At 42.2% G+C, this 19,954-nt stretch overlaps 1 protein-coding gene across 4 annotated transcripts; it reads left to right on the top strand.

Moving 5' to 3' along the window:
* Positions 1–8,880: 8,880 nt before the first annotated feature.
* Positions 8,881–19,516, top strand: LOC103629593 (probable aminodeoxychorismate synthase, chloroplastic). Of its 4 annotated transcripts, none has more exons than XM_020539309.3 (13): positions 8,881–13,601; positions 13,675–13,806; positions 13,897–13,964; positions 14,106–14,170; positions 14,274–14,340; positions 14,454–14,735; positions 14,814–14,912; positions 15,028–15,267; positions 15,515–15,594; positions 15,692–15,785; positions 16,916–16,998; positions 17,286–17,993; positions 18,517–19,516. In XM_020539309.3, exons 1-13 carry the CDS (start codon positions 13,373–13,375, stop codon positions 19,046–19,048), a joined length of 2,679 nt encoding a protein of 892 aa, XP_020394898.1. In that variant the 5' UTR covers positions 8,881–13,372; the 3' UTR covers positions 19,049–19,516. The 4 variants fall into 4 exon arrangements, with proteins under 4 accessions (XP_020394898.1, XP_008648886.1, XP_008648885.1 ...); XM_008650664.4 differs by having other exon boundaries at positions 14,814–14,921; XM_008650663.4 differs by having other exon boundaries at positions 14,814–14,934; positions 15,011–15,267.
* The last annotated feature ends 438 nt before the right edge of the window (positions 19,517–19,954 follow it).

The raw sequence follows: 19,954 nt of genomic DNA, 5'->3' as shown, positions 1-19,954 counted from the left end.
GAAAGATCTCGTTTAATAAAATAATAATGAGTTGTTGAAAATTTTTGGACTATGCATTTTGCTAAGTTATTAACTTTTGTTTGAAATTATTTGCAAGAATCTCATTTTATAGATTGATCTTTTTTTTGTAAAGGCCACTTCATCTAATTATTGGAATTGTCCTAAAATAATTTGAATATTTTCCAAATAGATATTTTATTTATGTAAATACTATATTTGGTTTTATTATAATTTTTTTTGGAATATATACATTTAATATATATTCTTTTATTTAAAAAAAGGAAAGAAAAGAAATTCGAAATTAAAAATAAGAATAATAAAACTGAAAATCTAACTACATTGCACGCATGGCCTCCTAGCCAAACAGCCAGACCGGCCAACCGTTCTCACTTCCCTCCCCTACCTTCTCTGTATGGCAAGTAGGACCCACTTGTAAGGTTCGTCTTCTACCTCAAATTAAGAGACGCTCGCATCAGAACAACAACAAAAAAAATGCCACCACCGCTTGACTGATGGATGTCGCCGCCTCGTCAGCCCTCCATCTCCCCGCGCCCAGCCGCATCAGTTGAGCAGCCGCCTGTCTCTTCTCCTCTCCCACTTTAACGCGCAATGGCGTTTCCCCTTCTCCCGCCTGTTGTAGCTGTTACCGGTGTTCTCCATTAAATCTCCATTTATGACTTCCGTTTCTCAGCTTCGATGGCCATTGAATACGTCCGCGATTCCCTCTCCTTGCCTATAAAAACTTCAACGTCGTGCCTCACCTCCCCTGCACGCACCCCTGCCCCCGTTTTCCCTCTTCCTCTCTACGCGCTCGTCTGCTCGCGTCCTTCCCTCTGCCCACACTGACGGCGTCCGCAGTGGCTGTAGCCCGCCGTCGCCTTTCGTCTCCTCTGCGCCACTGCCTGCTGCTGTGCACGCACTTGCCTCCACGCCGTAAAGCTGCTGCTTATCGTTGCCTTGTTGTGCGGCGCTTACACTTTCCACTAATGTCGTCGTAATCGAAACTCGCTTCGCTTCGTCGTCGTTCAGCTCGCCTCGCCATCGATATTCTTCGCGCACCTCAGCTCTCTGTTCGCTCGCCTGACGCGTAGAGCAAATCCGCCCTCGCTCTCTACTGCCCAGCATCGAACGTCGTCCGTGTTCGACGCCGTGAATCCCACGTCCCGACTGTGACTTCGCATCGCCATAAACAAGGTAGAAGACAAGATTTATTTTTGCTATCTACCCCTTTGTCGACCCCTTTAATTTTGATCTAGCCCCCTCTAATTAATTTTAAATAAAATAATATTTAGCAAATTAATTATTGTTTTGTTAATCTTTATAAATATGTGATAAACCTATTTAATTATGTGTTTTTAGTAGTTTGCGTGCTCTCGTAAAATAATTTAAATTATATTTTCTGTAGTCAATTTATGAGTAGTTTTCTAATTATGAAGCTAAAAAGAATTGTAGTTCACCTTTTCTTAATCAAACATACTAGATAAAAAATTATATAATTACATTTTTAAGATTTGGATTCAAGTATTTCATATTAAATATGTGTAAGCTAGATATGGATCTCTAATATAGCTTAATTAAGTGTCCACATAGCTAAAATGATAGATTAAATATTGTTGAACATAATTTCAATTTTAATGAATTTGATCATTTGTTCCTAAATTAGAATTAAAGATAATTAATATATTAATTATCCTTTATCATAATTTATTAGTCAAACCTATTGTCAACTTGTTCATAACTAGTTATATGAGCTTGATTAATTATTTTATCACATTTAGTCCATGTTATATAATTCATTTAGTTTTTCTTAAAGGGTAAAATAAAGTAATAACTAAAATGTTACTTTATATATTGTTGGGGACTTGTTCTCAAGTGCTATGAATTAAGAACAAGGCAACATAAAGTGTTAAATGTTAACGTCCTTCGTCCATGAAACATTATTCCCTTGAGGATAATGGGCTTTGGACGAAGGTTGATGAGAGTAAAATTACGAAGCTTAAGTCTTCGTAATAAAATTTCAATAGATATTGTAAGACAACATAAAATAAGAGGTATAAAAGGGGTAAATAAATCATAGACAAATTATATTATATTTACTTAATATATTGAATCATTGAGTACAATAATACCTCTGCCTTGGCAAAGGTTGGATTCCAGAAGATGCGATTACAATTACCAGAATTCGTGAACAGTAAAGAAATACTGTTCACTATTTATAGGCACAGGACGCAACCTGTGAGGAATTACAAGTATGCCCCTTATAAAAGTTTACAACATTGACTCAGACCTTTATGGACTAAAAGGTCATTCTATCTTTAAGTCGGTTTGTAATACCGAAGCTTTATGAAGAGGAACCTTCGGCCATCTTATACAAACAGCATCAGCCGAAGACCGCTTTTTCCTATAAGACCTTCGGCGACGAAGCATTGACCCAACAGTAGCCCCTTTCGCGGTGCTAGATCGTTTTTCGTAACGAGCTTGATCCGTGAAAAAAGTCTCTTTAAGCTTCGGGGAGCCGAAGGTCTAAAAAACACCTTCCCTGAGCTCGTTGTCGAGAAACGATTCAGTTCCCCAGCACATAGCGGTCCCACCTTGCAGAGTTACTATTTGATCTCTGCGGTCCACCACACAGTGAGTGCGAGCAGGTGTCCGCCTGGTGTAAAAATCCTGGCTCTTCGCCTTCTTACCTGCAGTACTATATAAACAGACGAGTAGGTGTGAAGTTACCACAGCATTCATTGCTATTTGCACTGTTTTGCTGCCAAAATTTTTAGCCATCGCCGAAGCTTGACTCTCGGAATCGATCGAAGCTCCAGCTTGAAGCCTGCTTCGTCAGAAGGAAAAACTTCGGAAGAAAAAAATATTAAATTTCCTCAAATTCATAATTAAATGGCCAGAGTGCGCTCTACCGCCAGGGTTGAGCGTGAGGGGGGCGAAACTGAAGCTTCGGAGACTGTTCCCATCTCCGAAGCTATGCAACGATCCGGGCTGGTGACTTCGGAAAAGATCCCTAGTGATGATGCAGAACAAGCAGAACAAGCAATTGCCGAAGCAGAAGAAGAAGATATTGAGGAAACTGATCCCGAGGATGATTATCGCATTGCCATGCCAAGCAAACCCAGCCACCTGGACTTCGGGAAATCTACTGTTTCGAAGGCTGATCTCTCCAAGATGGTAAAGTCGGGCTTTTTTAATGAGAATCAGAAGAAGCTATTACGCTTCGGGGGAGAAGAGACTACCCCAAAGCCGGAGAAGGATGAAATTGTTATTTTCAAAAGCTTTCTAAAGGCTGGATTAAGATTCCCCCTACATGGGATTATTGCAGAGGTACTGAAGAGGTTCGGTATCTACTTTCACCAGCTGACCCCTAACGCTATCGTTAGGCTTAGTGTTTATATCTGGGCACTCCGAAGCCAAGCGGTGGAGCCGTTTGCGGACAGCTTTTGCCGAGTTCACGAGCTGCACTATCAGACGAAGGCTAGAAAGGATGGATTACATGACAATTTTGGTTGCTATAATTTTGCTTATCGGAAAACTACAAAGTTTCCTGTGATCAGCTACCGAAGCAAATGGGCAGCAGGCTGGAAGTCGGAGTGGTTCTATGTCAAGGTTGATGACGACAAGGAGAAGCTTGTGCAAAGTCCACTTGAACTAATCTTCGGAGAAACCCGCCCCCACTGCAACATGACACCAGAAGGTCCAACTCAAAAAGCAATGCATGAATTCAGAATAATTGCAGAGCATATCAGTACAAGGGACCTGGTTCAAGAGTTTTTGGCTTTCAAGGTTTTTCCTAGTGTAAAAGAGTGGGAAATGCCGAAGCTGAAGGGGGAGAAGAAAGAAGGTAAACTTGTGCGTTTACCTTACTACTTCAAGTTTAAGAAATACTTTAAAACACCTTGTCGAGAGTGGCTGGATACAATTGAAGTGATGTGCAATGAAATACTTGGCAATTATTCCAAAAAAGAAGATCAGTTGATGACCGCAGCCTTCGGCACCCGTCCGAAGCGAAGACTAAACCGAGTGCTGGACGCCCTGGGTTTCGAATACCCTGATTATGAAAATCTGAACAAAGGTGCCGGAGGCCAAAAAAGGAAAAGGATAACTGAAGCCTTAAATGAAGATGAAAAAGAACTACCAAAGAAGAAAATTCCGAAGAAGAAGAAAGCGTCCTCTCCGAAGCGTAAAATATCCGACGAAGAAGAAACCCCCGCATCACCCTCTGCCACTGATGTGGAGGAAATTTTGAAGGTAATGACTGAATCTCTGCCTGCGAAGCTAAGTCCTTTGAGGCCTCAACTGATAAAGTTTTTTCAGAAGGAAAAGGAGCCCGAAAAAATGAAGAAAACAACTAAAGTAAAGAGACAGAGAATCATCGGTGTGACAGAGTTCATTGACAAAACTCCGCCAAGAGCTTCAGCTCAGAAGACACCAGCGGCCGAAGAAAGGACAGATATTGAAATCACACCTTCGGAGGTCGCAGCTGCCGAAGCTGCCTCAGTTGAAGATTTGAACCTGGAGAGCACAATTGAACATATTGACAAAATACTGCTAGACATGGCCACAGAAGAAGCCACCACTGCTGCTGAAGAGGCCACGGCCGCAGCGTCGGGGAAGGGAAAGGAAATTACTGACGAAGCTTCAGAACACGAAGCCTTCATGTTCCAGAATTTAGTTGGAGAAAAACTGTCAAAAGCTGAAATAGAAGAGCTTAGAGAGTATGCCAAATCCTGCGGATACAAACCTGGAGCACTCCTCTTCGGAGGCATTGATGATGAAAAATTAGATTGTATTCGAGATCAAACTGGAGCCAAAGTTATCGGTACTGTGTCAAAGAGTATCGGTTTTCCGAAGCTAGAAACAGACATCAGCCGCTACCGGCGACAACATATCGTTGGTAGTTTATTTTATTCCAATTTTAAGGTGAACTTCTTTTCCCTTAACTTTTATTGTTTTTGATAATGAAAACATGTCTAATGAAGGTTGTTTTCATACAGAGCATGCTATTGAGCAAAGCCTTGAAAATGCAGCAAGATTTTGAAGACAAGAAACACGAAGTTATAATTGAAAATTTAGAAAGCAAAATAAAGGAACAAACAGCTGCTGTTGAGAAGAAGAACTTTGAACTCCAAGCAACTGAAGGTTTATTGGCGGAGGCCGAAGCTAAAATAACAGAACTGAACACGAAGCTTCTCCGCCAATCTGAGCAGTTTGAGCAAGAAAAGCAAGATCTTAATGTAAAACTTGAAGCCGAAGCTCAGCAAAATTCAGACTTGAAAAAACTATTGACGGGCCTTCAAGAAAGATGCTTGGAATTTAGCAATAAATGTATTCAACGATTAAGAAAAATTTTCCACTCAGTTGGAGCCAGCAGTGAGTCATTCACCCCCTCAGCTGAAGATCTACCGAAGGCCTTTGATCATATTGAGGGTGAAATTGACGAGCTCGACGAAGTTATAGCTGGGCATGGTGACTTCTGTGCCTGGGTAGCTTCTCGGGGCACTGCTGCAGCCTTCCTAAAAGCTGGCTGCGATCACGGAAAAATTGTCAATAGGCCAAATTTCACTTTATCACCATCAATCCTAGACGACATTCCTGATCTCGCCCGAAGTATCTCCAATAGATTTATAAAAATGATATGGACAAAAGGTGGACGAGAAAAGGCTGGAGACGAAGCTCGGAGTCATCTTGAACCAGTAAGAAATTATACCTTGTGCTTACCTTTTCCTTCAAGCTCGATTTTGACTTACAACAATTTAATTCATGTAGGATGACGAAGCCGAAGCTGATGATTAAAAAAATGACGCCGAAGCTGAAGCTCCTTGGAGATTAGATAGGAGTAGACTTGTAACATACTCTTATCCTTCCATTGACGTATGAGAAGTGCTTTGATGTGGACGAAATTTTCTTTTTTGAGCCGAAGGCGAAAAAACACCTTCCCTTCTTTTCGTACGCAGCGAAGCATAGAAAAGAACATTTCCCCTTTTTCCGAAGCTCTCCTTTTTAAAAAACGAAGCTTTTTCTTCCTTTTTTTTCTTTTTGCCGAAGCAACCACTTATGCCATGATGATGATTATCCTACATATGCCTGGATGAATGTTTATGAATGCAAATGCTATGATGTAATGTGATGTGCAAATGAATGTCCAAACGCGTATCCGAAGCCATACTCATAGCCATTATTTCCTTAAAAACAGTCACACCTTAGCTCTGCATTCCCTTAGGAACGACTTTGGAGCTTCTTCGCTTTTACTTTTGGCGGAATCAGCGTTGACTTTTCGCTGTAAGCTCTGCATTCCCTTAGGAACGACTTTGGAGCTTCTTCGCCTTTACTTTTGGCGGAATCAGCGTTTACTTTTCGCTGTAAGCTCTGCATTCCCTTAGGAACGACTTTGGAGCTTCTTCTCTTTTTACTTTTCGGCACTCGATGGTGCGTTCTCAGCTTTTACATTTACATTCCTTGGGGGATTTTGCTCTTATAGAAAAAAAAGGAAATTACATATGATGGCCCCATTAAAAACCTTTCTCCCCCTTTAGAAAGGAAAAGGGTGCCATGAAAAAGAAAAAACAAAAATTACATCAAATTACACATAATACCGCCGAAGCTCATTCGCATTCCAAGATCTAGGAATGTCGTTGCCGTCCATATCCTTCAATCTGTATGAACCGGGTCTTGACGAAGATGCTACTAAGAAGGGTCCATCCCATTTCAACTGCAACTTGCCCACTGTTTCCGGGTTGGCCACTCTCCGAAGCACCAAGTGTCCTGGCTCAATATTCTTTAGCCGAACCTTTCTATCACACCATTTGATTGTTTCGGCTTGATATTTATTAATGTTCTCCACGGCTTGCAGCCTGATCCCTTCTAAAGCATCTTTTTCCACAGAATAAGCAGCTTCGGAACCTGATTCTGCCGAAGCTACTACTCTTATTGATCCGGTTTTAGCTTCCTCCGGGGTTATTGCTTCGTCACCGAATAATAACTTGAATGGAGTAAAGCCTGTAGACCTTGATGTTGTTGTATTGTGGCTCCACACCACTTTGGTTAACTGATCTGGCCACTTTCCCCTGGGTTGATTGAAGATCAACTTCATTATTCCTGTCATTATAATGCCGTTGGCTCTTTCAACGAGTCCGTTTGACTCCGGATGCCTGACTGATGCAAAATGGATCTTCGTACCAATTTGGTCACAGAAATCCCTGAAAGCTTCGGAGTCAAACTGTGTTCCATTATCCACAGTGATAGCCTTTGGTACCCCGAAACGACAAACAATATTCTGCCAGAAAAACTTTTGGACGGTGGCCGAAGTTATTGTGGCTAAAGGCTTTGCCTCAATCCATTTAGAAAAATATTCCACAGCTACTACAACATATCTCAGGTTCCCTTGGGCCGGTGGTAACGGACCTAACAAGTCAAGGCCCCACCTTTGCAATAGCCAAATGGGTTGTATGAGCTGTGTTAAGGACGAAGGTTGTTTTTGATCTCTTGCACATTTCTGACAACCTTCGCACTTTTGAACTAATTCCGCTGCATCCGAAGCTGCCTTCGGCCAATAAAACCCTTGGCGGAAAATTTTTCCAAGTAACGGCCTAGATCCAATGTGAGATCCACACAGGCCTGCATGTATTTCTTTCATTAATTCTATACCTTCGGTTCTAGATAAACACTTGAGTAGCGGAGCACAAACTCCATGCTTGTACAACTCCCCTTCTATCATGACATATGGACGAGCTCTTGCCTCTATCCTCCTGTTATAAGTTTCGTCATCTGAAAGGAATTTACCCTGAAGGTAAGAGATGATCTCAGTTCGCCAATCTTCGCTATAAACAGGAGATATATTGAGGACTGCTCTTTCAAGAAGTTTCACCGAAGGTGCTTTTATTGTTTCGAAGAACACATCCAAAGGTAAGGGCAGCCCCTGTGCTGCTGACTTAGCTAGCAAATCAGCATGCTCATTTTGTCCTCGAGGGATATTTTTGACAGAAAATCCATCGAAGGAAACTTCAACTCTTCGAACCATATCCAGATACTTTTCAAGCTTCGGATCTTTAGCCTTGCAACTCTTGTCAATATGACCCGAAACAACTTGAGAATCAGTTTTAAGAATGGCCCTTCTGATCCCCATTGCTTTTAGCTTCCGAAGACCCAGAAGCAAGGCTTCGTACTCGACAATATTGTTTGTGCAACTAAAATCAAGTTTTGCCGCATAGCAAGTTTTAACTTTGGAAGGTGAAACCAACACAGCAGCCGCTCCCGCTCCGAAGGTTCCCCAAGACCCATCGCAAAACACTGTCCATGCGTCGGCGTCTTTATTTGTTTCTTCCTCCTGAGCCCCTGGCGTCCAGTCGGCAATGAAGTCTGCTAACGCCTGGGACTTAATCGAAGATCTATGAACATATTCAATACAAAATTCATTGAGCTCTGCAGCCCATTTTCCAATCCTTCCAGTAGCTTCTCGGTTCCTCATAATATCCTTCAGAGGTTGTGAAGAAGGAACAATTATGTTGTAAGCTTGAAAATAGTGTCGAAGCTTTCTGGAGGCCATCAAGACAGCATACAGTACCTTCTCCAACTCTGTATAATTTTTCTTTGATAAACTAAGGACCTCGGATACAAAATATATTGGGGTCTGCCTCTTGACTTGACCATCAAGCTTCTCCTGAACAAGCGCTGCACTTACCGCTGAGTGCGAAGCTGCCACATATAATAACAAAGGAGCCCCTGGCGTCGGTGGAGTTAATGTTGTTAGATCTATCAAATATTGTTTCAGCTCTTCAAAGGCCTTCTGCTGGATTGGTCCCCATTGAAAGACTTCGGCTGACTTCAGCACTTCGAAGAATGGTAAGTTTCTCTCTGCTGATCTGGATATGAATCTATTGAGAGATGCCAACCTTCCTGTCAGTCTTTGAGCCCCCTTCTTTGTAGTTGGTGGCTCCATCCGAAGTATAGCTTCAATTTTACTTGGATTAGCTTCAATTCCTTTTGTTGAAACCAAGCATCCAAGAAATTTTCCCTTCTTTACTCCGAAGACGCATTTTTCTGGATTCAACTTTAAACCAGCTTGTCTGAAACTGGCGAAGGTCTCCTGCAGATCAGCAATATGATTCTCCTGTTTCGTGCTTTTTACAATGATGTCATCAACATAAGTTAGCACATTTCTGCCTATCTGAGACTGGAGAACCTTCGCAGTCATTCTGCTGAAACTTCCTCCAGCGTTTTTTTAGCCCCTCAGGCATCCGAAGATAGCAATATGTGCCACTTGGAGTTATGAAGCTAGTCTTCGGCTCATCTTCCTTCTTCATCCAGATTTGATGGTAGCCTGAATAACAGTCTAACAGACTCATGAGCTCTGAAGAAGCTGCTGCATCAACTAAAGAGTCTATCCTTGGCAATGGGAATTCATCCTTCAGACAAGCCTTGTTAAGATCTGTAAAATCGATACACATTCGCCACTTGCCATTGGCCTTTTTTACCATAACAGTGTTAGCTAGCCATTCTGGGTACTTTACTTCTCTGATAACTCCTGCACTGAGGAGTCTTTTGACTTCGTTACGAGCACCTTCGGCCTTATCATCTGACATTTTCCGAAGCCTCTGCTTTCTGGGTCTGAAGGATGGATCGACATTGAGCGAGTGTTCAATAACATCCCTGTTAACTCCACAGAGATCATTGGCTGACCATGCAAAAACATCTTTGTTGTTGAACAAAAACCTTATCAAGTTTTTCTCTTGTTCTTCGGATAACTGAGAGCCCAACAACACCTTCTGCTCTGCTATATCCTCACATAAGAGCATGAGCTTCGGCTGATCTGCTGAAGCTGCTTTCTCCCTTCTGAATTTGTATTGTTCACAAGCTTCAGCTCCATCTATGTTATGGATTGCTTTTGAGTCAGTCCAGTTTCCTTCGGCCCTTCTGGCAGCTTCCTGACTTCCATGAATAGCGATGGGTCCTTGATCCGAAGGTATCTTCATGCAAAGATAAGTAGGGTGAAGAATTGCTTCAAAAGCATTGAGGGTGCCACGACCAATAATTGCATTGTAAGGGTATTCCATGTCAACAATGTCAAACACGACTTGCTCAGTTCTAGTGTTGTTGATGAACCCGAAGGTCACTGACATGGTGATCTTGCCCAGTGCTACAATCTGTCTTCCTCCGAAGCCACAGAGAGGATGTGTAGCATCATGAATCTTATCTTCTGGCTCTTGCATTTGTCTGAAGGCCTTAGCAAATATGATATCAGCTGCACTGCCTGTGTCAACCAAGACATTGTGGACCAGAAATCCTTTGATAACACAAGAGATAACCATGGCATCGTTGTGTGGGTAATCCTTGAGCTGAAGGTCCTCTTGGGAGAAGGTAATAGGAATGTGAGACCATCTTGACTTGATGAAGGGTCCTTGCACCCCAACATGCTGCACCCTTCTCTGTGCTTCCTTCTTTTGTTTCTTGTTAGCTGGCTCTGAGGACGAACCACCTGTGATCGGGAGCACCAGCTTCGGGTCCGAAGCGGCTCCAGCTTGGTCGTTGAACGAAGCCATCAGCTCAAAAAGTGGAAGTGAGTTCACCGGAGGTGGGCGCCAATGTTGGGGACTTGTTCTCAAGTGCTATGAATTAAGAACAAGGCAACATAAAGTGTTAAATGTTAATGTCCTTCGTCCATGAAACATTATTCCCTTGAGGATAATGGGCCTTGGACGAAGGTTGATGAGAGTAAAATTACGAAGCTTAAGTCTTCGTAATAAAATTTCAATAGATATTGTAAGACAACATAAAATAAGAGGTATAAAAGGGGTAAATAAATCATAGACAAATTATATTATATTTACTTAATATATTGAATCATTGAGTACAATAATACCTCTGCCTTAGCAAAGGTTGGATTCCAGAAGATGCGATTACAATTACCAGAATTCGTGAACAGTAAAGGAATACTGTTCACTATTTATAGGCACAGGACGCAGCCTGTGAGGAATTACAAGTATGCCCCTTATAAAAGTTTACAACATTGACTCAGACCTTTATGGACTAAAAGGTCATTCTATCTTTAAGTCGATTTGTAATACCGAAGCTTTATGAAGAGGAACCTTCGGCCATCTTATACAAACAGCATCAGCCGAAGACCGCTTTTTCCTATAAGACCTTCGGCGACGAAGCATGGACCCAACATATATATACTTCGAATATAATAATATAGGCTATGTGTTTTTAAATGAAATTAAAAGATAGTTGTTTGTTTATTGTCTTTTACATAAAAGTTCATTTAAGGCATATACCATAACTTTCCATAAATAGATGTTTAATAATAATAATAATGACCTTTTCACATAAAACCTATTTAGACTTATATCTTAATTTATCATAAGTGATAGGTTTAACAATGAATTATATGCTCCATAATGCTTCTAAAATTAATAACGTGATTAGTAGCCCATTAACCCTAGATATATAACTTATATCTATTCTAAAAGGTTAAAAATGTTTAATATCGTTATAACGTGTTTATCGTGTTATAAACCCTTAATCTTAGACATATCACATATGACGATTTATAAAAGATTAATTTGGTAAAGCTAATAGTTGTATATTTTAATTAAGATTAAGATATTTTAAGCTTATATCTTGTTTTATAAAGTATAGATCACACATTTTTGAAAAGAATACCCTCTTATTATAACTATGACTTGCGACGTTTTTGAAAAGCGAACGCTCTCTTTTCGTTAGGCTTTCTTTTAACTTTACGTATGGTGAATGTTGTATGTTATTGAGTGGTGTTTACTCTTCTTGTTTGTTTGTGTGATATTCAGTGGTTGATCTAGTAGTTAAGAATCAAGATCTATTCCTATCCGTGGAGAACCTCAAGTTTTTAATAAGCAAGGCAAGTGGACTTCTCCCTCTCCACACTCTGTTTGATCCCAAACAATACATTTAATAAAGTTTATTCTTTTGGATATATATGCATAATTTGACGGGTTACCTATTTAGATATCCTTTCCAACCTTATTCCTTGATCAAACCTGGGAATTATAATTTAATCAAGTAGCTATGCTATTGCTACAACTTAACTTTATGCAGTCACTCCCGCTTATGATATTAATGTTTCAAATGATAAGTTTACATTATTGTTGTTAACTCGATGGTTAAACAAGATTATTGCATATTAATTGGAACATGGAGTGACCACCCGGGAAAACAGTGCTACCATGAGAACTATCATGGCTCTGGTCTTGGCTAAATAACTAGGGAAGTCTTATGTTAGGTGCTGGTCGTGGTCGACAGGAACGAGGGCATCTGGCAAGCTCTTATAGTTCCGGCTCAGGCAGATTGGATACGGGCATAGTTCCCAAAGCTTTACCCTGTAGTCTGGACTATAAGTTGGTTACGGTAGGTGTGCCTTATGCAGTTTGACCATTTCCAGCATTTGCGTAATGAGGACTCTAGGGAAAAGCCTCGTAGTGAGACCCTGGCCATTCACCTCGGAAGTGAATACGGGTCTAGCTAACCCGGGCTAGAAGGGAATCGCGACTCATGGGTAAAGATGCGCCACCTCTGCAGAGTGTAAAACTGATATATCAGCCGTGCTCACGGTTATGAGCAGCCTGGACTCCTCACATGATAATTGAACTTGAAGATGGAAATAAATCGAGATCCGATGATCTACCAATGGTTTGCTTAAGTGGTTTCACTTAAGTGTTTTTGGTATACTCTTATACCTTTGTTTAATGGGAATACTTGGGATTCACATTTATTAGTAATTAGGTGTTGATAATAAAATGTTGACCAACTAAAATGCTTACTGCTCAACCTCAGCCTCACCTTGTTATACCTGCATTAGTTTTCCCCCACTTGCTGAGCCCCGACCATAAGTGAGCTCACCCTTGCTTAATTTTGATCAGAAGTTGCAGATGAAGTTATGATGCTGGACTCCATGGATGCTAGTCTAGTGATACCCCCGGTCATCTTCCTGTGGATGGATGTCCTTGTTTCGCTATACTTTGATGAATAAAGGTTAAGACATATTGTCCGTTCGAAGTGTAATATGTTAATATAATCGTTATTTACGCTTTTATGCATTGTTCTTTTGATATATTACACTTGTGACGTCAACATATGTGTGGAAATAGATTCTGGCACACATATGCGATGCACCCGGTTCTACCCGTTGGAAACGGGTGTGACACAGTCCGGCGCACCCACCGAGACGATAGGGTAGGACGTCGGCAAAAAAAGCGCACTCCGATTGACGTATAAAAAACGACGTGCCCGAACCGTATTTTGCAGTCCAAATTACCACGGCCCCAGAAAAAGGAGTCGCGTTCCATTTTCATTCTCCCACCCACCCGGATCCTCCGCGCGCGCCGCCAGGTCCGTCGCGATGGCCGCACTCCGCCTCCCCGCCCAGCCGGTGGCGAGGTGGCCCCACCTTCCTTCCGCCTACGCCGCCGCCGCCGCCGCGCGTCGGGTCTCGGCCCCTCGCGGCCATCTCGCGGCGCGGCGGGCCAAGGGGGAGGAGCCGCCGGAGCCGCCGGTGAGGACGCTGCTGATCGACAACTATGACAGCTACACCTACAACATCTTCCAGGAGCTGTCGGTCGTCAACGGCGGTGAGTAGGAAAGCAGCTCATTGCGCTTCTCGGCGGGCGGTGGAACTGACGGGAGCTCCTCACACCTCCGCAGTGCCGCCCGTGGTCGTGCGCAACGACGAGTGGACGTGGGGGGACATCTTTAACCGGTTGTACAAGGACCGCACCTTCGACAACATCGTCATCTCGCCTGGCCCTGGATCTCCGGCATGCCCCGCCGACATAGGTGGATCTTCAGTTTTGCCCTGCTTTGCGAAACCGGGGTTTGTTCATTCACTTTTTCGAATTAATTATCTGGTGCATGCTTTTCTTTCAGGGGTATGTCTGCGCATACTTTTGGAGTGTGGAGATATACCCATCTTGGGTGTCTGCCTTGGCCACCAGGTGATATTCAAATCTACCTTTCTATTTCATTGTCATCCTTGGATAACAAAGAAATTTGCATGGATCACGTGGCTGTAACTTAACCTGAAATGGCCATTGTTGTTGTTGTTGTCATCGTCTACTTGTCTTTGTCCATTGCAGGCCCTGGGATTTGTACATGGTGCTGAGATTGTTCATGCTCCAGAAGCTATACACGGGCGACTCAGGCAAGGCCTTGAATTCATGTTAATAAAATTCGCTGAGTACTGCTGCTGAGTTCTCGATTCTTACAGTTTATGCATGATCTAACACTCCTCTTTGCTGTATCAGTGAAATTGAGCACGATGGATGCCACCTCTTTAATCGTGTCCCCTCAGGTAGAAATTCTGGCTTCAAGGTTAGTGTGCCACTTGTATTACTAGTCCCACCCCTTGCTATTTGTGTTTCATTTCAGTCTTCATTTTCTATATGAAATGATAAATCCTTTGAACTTGCATGTGCTGTTTTCAGGTAGTGAGGTATCATTCCCTTGTAATAGAATCTGGTTCTCTACCTGATGATCTTACATCGATAGCGTGGACTGCTTCTCCAAATTTGCTTTCTTACCTTGAAAGTGATCGAACCAATGTTAGTACCTTCTTGGGAACATTGGATAACAATTTAATGAGAAACCCTCTAGAGTACAGTAACAATGGTGGGGAACTATCCAACATAGGACATGCTTGTGAGTCAGATGATAGCCGAGTTATCATGGGCATCAGGCACTCTAGCAGGCCTCATTATGGAGTGCAGGTATCCTAGTTTATCCTATTCGGTGATTTCTCTATGTTGTAGTCAGTTTTTCTTACACATGATTGCCCTTTAACCCAGTTTCACCCAGAGAGCATTGCTACTCATCACGGAAGACAGATTTTCCGAAACTTTAAGAAGATAACAGGAAATTTTGGATTGCGCTCATCGTGGATTCAGGAAAGAAAGGTTCACAGTATTGGTAAACTGGAAAAATCTCAAGTACTGTCTATGATGAAGTATTTGACACACTATACCTATACACGTCATTTTAGCAGAGAGTCCTGTTCTGCAGGTCAATTCTGCAAGTCATCATGATTCTATTCCTAAGGACTTGTTGCATACTGAAAGAATGGAACTTTCAGAGTCTGTACTTGGAAAGAGAGGGATTGGGAAGAAGTGTTTACGATTACAATGGAAGAAGATTGAAAATTTTGTCTGTCCCACAGTAGGCTCTGAAGACATATTTGCGGTGCTTTTTGGCCATCAAAGCGGTGAAGACACATTTTGGTTGGATAGCTCATCAGTTGACCAGGTATGCAGTAAGCTTACTATTAACTAATCACCAAAATTGAATAAAAAAAGAGGATACTATTTTCTCTTCAACTCTTGACCTACATGAATTGAGCTGCAACACCATCTCAGTTGAGTGGTATAGCTGGAAATTTGCTGAAACTTACTTGGATTACAACTTCTTTTATTTCCTCATGGAGGTAGGTGTATTCGCCTTTATGTATTACATGATCTTTTTTGTCTTTGTTGCTATACATTTCTACTTGCAGAACAGGGCACGTTTTTCATTCATGGGTGGTAAAGGTGGGTCCCTGTGGAAGCAAATGTCATTCCACCTATCTGGTCAAAGGTAATAAGGAATCACGCTGTAGTGCATTAAGCAGTATGTCTGCCAGCATGTGGTAAAGACCTTTATGCTATTGTGCATTTCGCAAATTCTTTTCCAGAGCCAATTGTGGAGGAATGCTTAGTATCCAAGATGCTTATGGATTTACTGCCAAAAAATTTATCAAAGACGGCTTCTTGGAGTTCCTTAACAAGGTATATGTTTAAAGATTATTGATGCTTGTGGTAACTATTTTAATCTTATTAATTTTGTGTGATCATAACCTTGTTGCTATTGCCACTATTTTTTTCGAAAACCGCAGGAGAACTGTGCCCCATTATATTAAGGAGATAAAAGGTCTAAGAAGACCAACAAAACAGACTTCCTTACGGAGGTCGTAAAACCAGAAAACCAAAAAAATCCATCCGAGAACAGCAACCAACTACTTGTCTAAATCCCCCTCCGAAACTAAACCTCAAGGAGAGGGGCAGACAGGTAGGAAAGGCCTTTAGCCCCAGCCATTTCCCACATCCATCTTTCGTCCATAGCCATCCTAATGGTTAAAGACACATTAGGGTTCCAATTATCAAAGTCGCATTTGTTGCGATGATTCCAAATAATACAGGCCCCCAAAGCAATAAGAGAATTGAGCCCCTTTCTAACAAGACCTATGAACGAAGAAGATGCTTCTTCCCACCAGCTCATGAAGGATGACAAACCAGGTTGTGGGGCTAGCATTTGAAGGTCGAAAGTCCTCAACATCTGAAACCAGAAAACCCTTGAGAAAACACAGGAGACCAGGAGATGATCTAAGGTTTCATCCTCTTGATCACACAAGGGGCATTTTGGAGGGTGATCAAGCCCTCTTTGTGTGTTGTAGTCTCATAATCTAAATAATTTACTCAAGCAGAAATGACTTTGTGTTCATTAATGGGTACAAGGAGTCCAATTGTTCTGGTATTTTTAATGTAAAAGAGCCCAACTGTTTTGTTAAAGTTAAACAATTAAATGGGGTATACAGGTTTTAGCACAGGTCACCTACCACTAAGGAACTTCCTCAGCTCCTGCAGCATAGAGGAACAAAATACTTGTAGTACTACTGTACTAGGTTATGTCGTCAATGGTAGCAAGCCAGTGCTTTTTTACTGGTTTTAGCCATGTCAAAAACAAAATCTGCTGGCCTGAGGTATCTCAGCTTGAAGTGTTGGTGGTTACTGACATACTATTGTATCGTGCATGTTAACACGATCATCAATACCTTAGGTATATGATTAAAGTGCAATATGCTGAGTAGATTGTGCCATGCATTTATCTGAGTCTGATTCTCACTGTTTCACACTTGCAGGAGATTGAGTCCATTCAATACAATGAGAAGGATTACGAAGGACTGCCCTTTGAATTCCATGGTGGCTTCGTTGGATATCTTGGGTATGTTGATTTCTTGTCATGAATTGGCACTGTTTTTAACTTATATTATCCAGTTGTGGCAGTAGATTAGATACTATGCATTGATTTTGCCAGCGCTTGATTAGTTTCCTGCTGCAAACAGATCTTCCATGCTACAAACAGTTGTTTTGAATCTTCCCCATTCCCGTAACTGTCTCATGTGGGCAATGGAGCCTTCTGCACTTCATCTAATTCTTTTTGTATTATCTGTCTCTTTTGGGTTTCTTTAAGATCTTTTTTGAACTTCTTTAGTTTTCATTGGATACCAGGTATGGTCTTAAAGTGGAGTGTGATGCATCATCGAACAAGGCCAAATCAAGTACTCCTGATGCATGCTTCGTCTTTGCTGATAACACTGTGGTGGTTGATCACAGCAATGGTGATGTGTATATTTTGTCACTGCATGATGAATTTTATTCTAGTAATGGAGATGGGATATGCAAAAATTCAACGCATACTTCATGGTTAGTGGAGACTGAGAAGAAGCTTCTCAGGTTGGGTGGTATGCCCTCAGGATCACCAATTATCCGAAAGACACATGCTAGATCATCCAGTGTGCATAAGCAGGCAGGATCACCAATTAATGGAAAGACATATGTTAGATCATCCAGTGCGCTGAAGCAGAGTTTTGTTGTAGAGAAATCAAAGGACCAATATGTTAGAGACGTTCAGAATTGCTTGGATTATATCAGGGACGGAGAAAGCTATGAGTTGTGCTTAACTACTCAGATGAAGAGAAGAGCAGACTGTATAAATGCACTCCAACTCTACCTTAAACTGAGAAAACAAAATCCAGCGCCTTATGCGGCCTGGCTTAACTTCTCCTCAGAAAACTTGAGCATATGTTGCTCTTCTCCAGAAAGGTTTCTACGACTAGACCGAGCTGGAGTTCTAGAAGCGAAACCAATTAAAGGTACTATAGCACGTGGCAGAACACCAGAGGAAGATGAATGCTTACGTCTGCAGTTGAGATACAGGCAAGTACACTATATTGTTTTCTAGATGTATCTTGGCTCTACCACTCTTTTTTCAGGAAATATTGAGCTTGGGATGCTGTTTCTTTGCTTTCCCTGATTTATTTTATTTGCTGTTTTTATTATTTTGAGTTAAGTTTCTTCACAAATGTTCTCGCGGAAGAAGTTGGTAAAAATAACTGGATAAGTGTGTCAGGAATCAAGAAATTGATATTGACATTCATCATAAGCTTGGCTCAACACTCTGTTGAAGCAATATGGCTGCTAGTGCTAATTCAGTTTTCAGTTGACATATCTACGATAGAAAATTACATGGTCGTATAACATTTACTGTAAGCATAAGTCAACTAGTTTCTGTGGTGTGTCATTGGAAGTTTCTACAGTCACACCTATGTTCTTATTGATGTATTCCTTTCCTGGTAGTTCAGTTTCATTGTTATCTGGATGTTCTAAATGCTAATCCTGTTTCACAGCGCTCATATGCTACTGCTATATTTTCCCTTTTGCATGTGCTCAACTCCACCAGCGAAAAAGACCAGGCCGAGAACCTGATGATTGTCGACCTCTTAAGAAACGATCTCGGCAAGGTCTGCGAGCCAGGGAGCGTGCATGTCCCACGCCTCATGGACGTTGAATCATACAGAAGTGTTCACACCATGGTGAGTACCGTCTGCGGAACAAAGAAGCCAGATCTAAGCCCCGTTGATTGTGTGAAAGCGGCCTTTCCAGGCGGTTCGATGACCGGGGCTCCAAAAGTCAGATCAATGGAGATCCTTGATTCACTTGAGACAAGCCCAAGAGGAGTGTACTCAGGATCGATCGGGTTCTTCTCGTACAACCACACATTCGACCTGAACATTGTGATCCGAACTGTTATCCTGCACGACGGAGAAGCCTCGGTCGGGGCGGGTGGGGCGATCGTAGCGCTGTCGAGCCCAGAAGCAGAGTACGACGAAATGCTGCTGAAAGCGAAAGCCCCGACTGAGGTGGTTGAGGATCTCGTTCAGACGATCTACAGCTCAGACCGGTCGGATTCCATGCAGACAACTATCAGCTAGATCAGATAGGCAAAGGACCATTATTTGTCGCGACACCAAGCGCTTACGATGGACCTCGGCAAACACCATGTGTCTCAGAAATTTGGTATCAGTGACCGGTGCGTGCTGATGAACATTGGCAGTGGGAGAGGGGGGGGGGGGGGGGGGGGGGGGGTGAGGTGGCGTATCTTCTTTGCGATGGTCATCCCTTTGCCAGAAGGAAATAAAGGAGACGCGAAGAGGATGTCGAGGTCAGTCGGATCCACGGTTAGCATATAGAGTCAGGTGACATGGCCTCTCTCAACTATAGTGTGTGTGTGTGTGTGGCATATACGGTGAGCATATACAAGAACAACAGTGTGTGTGTGGCAGAAGTGAAACAAACTGATACGGTTGTGTTGCACTGTCGTACCAGTTCAATGTTCCTGAAGTGATATTATTCTTTGACGTTATAAATACTTCGAGGGTGGGTGGGCGAATTTCACGTTTTGTCGACGTTTCCTGGGTTGAGCTTTCCATCCAGCTTCTCAAATCCCATTTTACTCTGAATATTCTGTTGACAGGGATTTCTGTTATTAAAGATTCGGAGCAGTTTGTTGTTGTTGCTTTTGACGGTGACCTTCATGAATCCTGACTCCTGAGATGCATTTTTTTTGTGTTTAGTTTTGCGACTGAGACCTGTGGAGGGAAAACTCCAAGGTTTGTGCAACTGCAACTGATTTCAGAGTTTCAGTGCCACAGTTTCTTCCTTTCTTACTGATTTCAGAGTTTCAGCTCGAGCCTATCTCTAGCAGGTCTCCTGTGTTTTACTATAGTGATTAGATCTATAATGCGGTTTTTATGACGTGTGTTGTTGGTTTGGATTTGGAGAGAGTCCGCTCCACTCCGCGCCGGGGCCCACGGGCCACGGCCCCTGCTTGGCAGGCT

Source organism: Zea mays, chromosome 6 (genome assembly GCF_902167145.1).
Source record: "Zea mays cultivar B73 chromosome 6, Zm-B73-REFERENCE-NAM-5.0, whole genome shotgun sequence".
Lineage (NCBI taxonomy): Eukaryota > Viridiplantae > Streptophyta > Magnoliopsida > Poales > Poaceae > Zea > Zea mays.
Note: the sequence above shows the minus strand (reverse complement) of the source record. Positions and strands in the feature narration are given on the sequence as shown.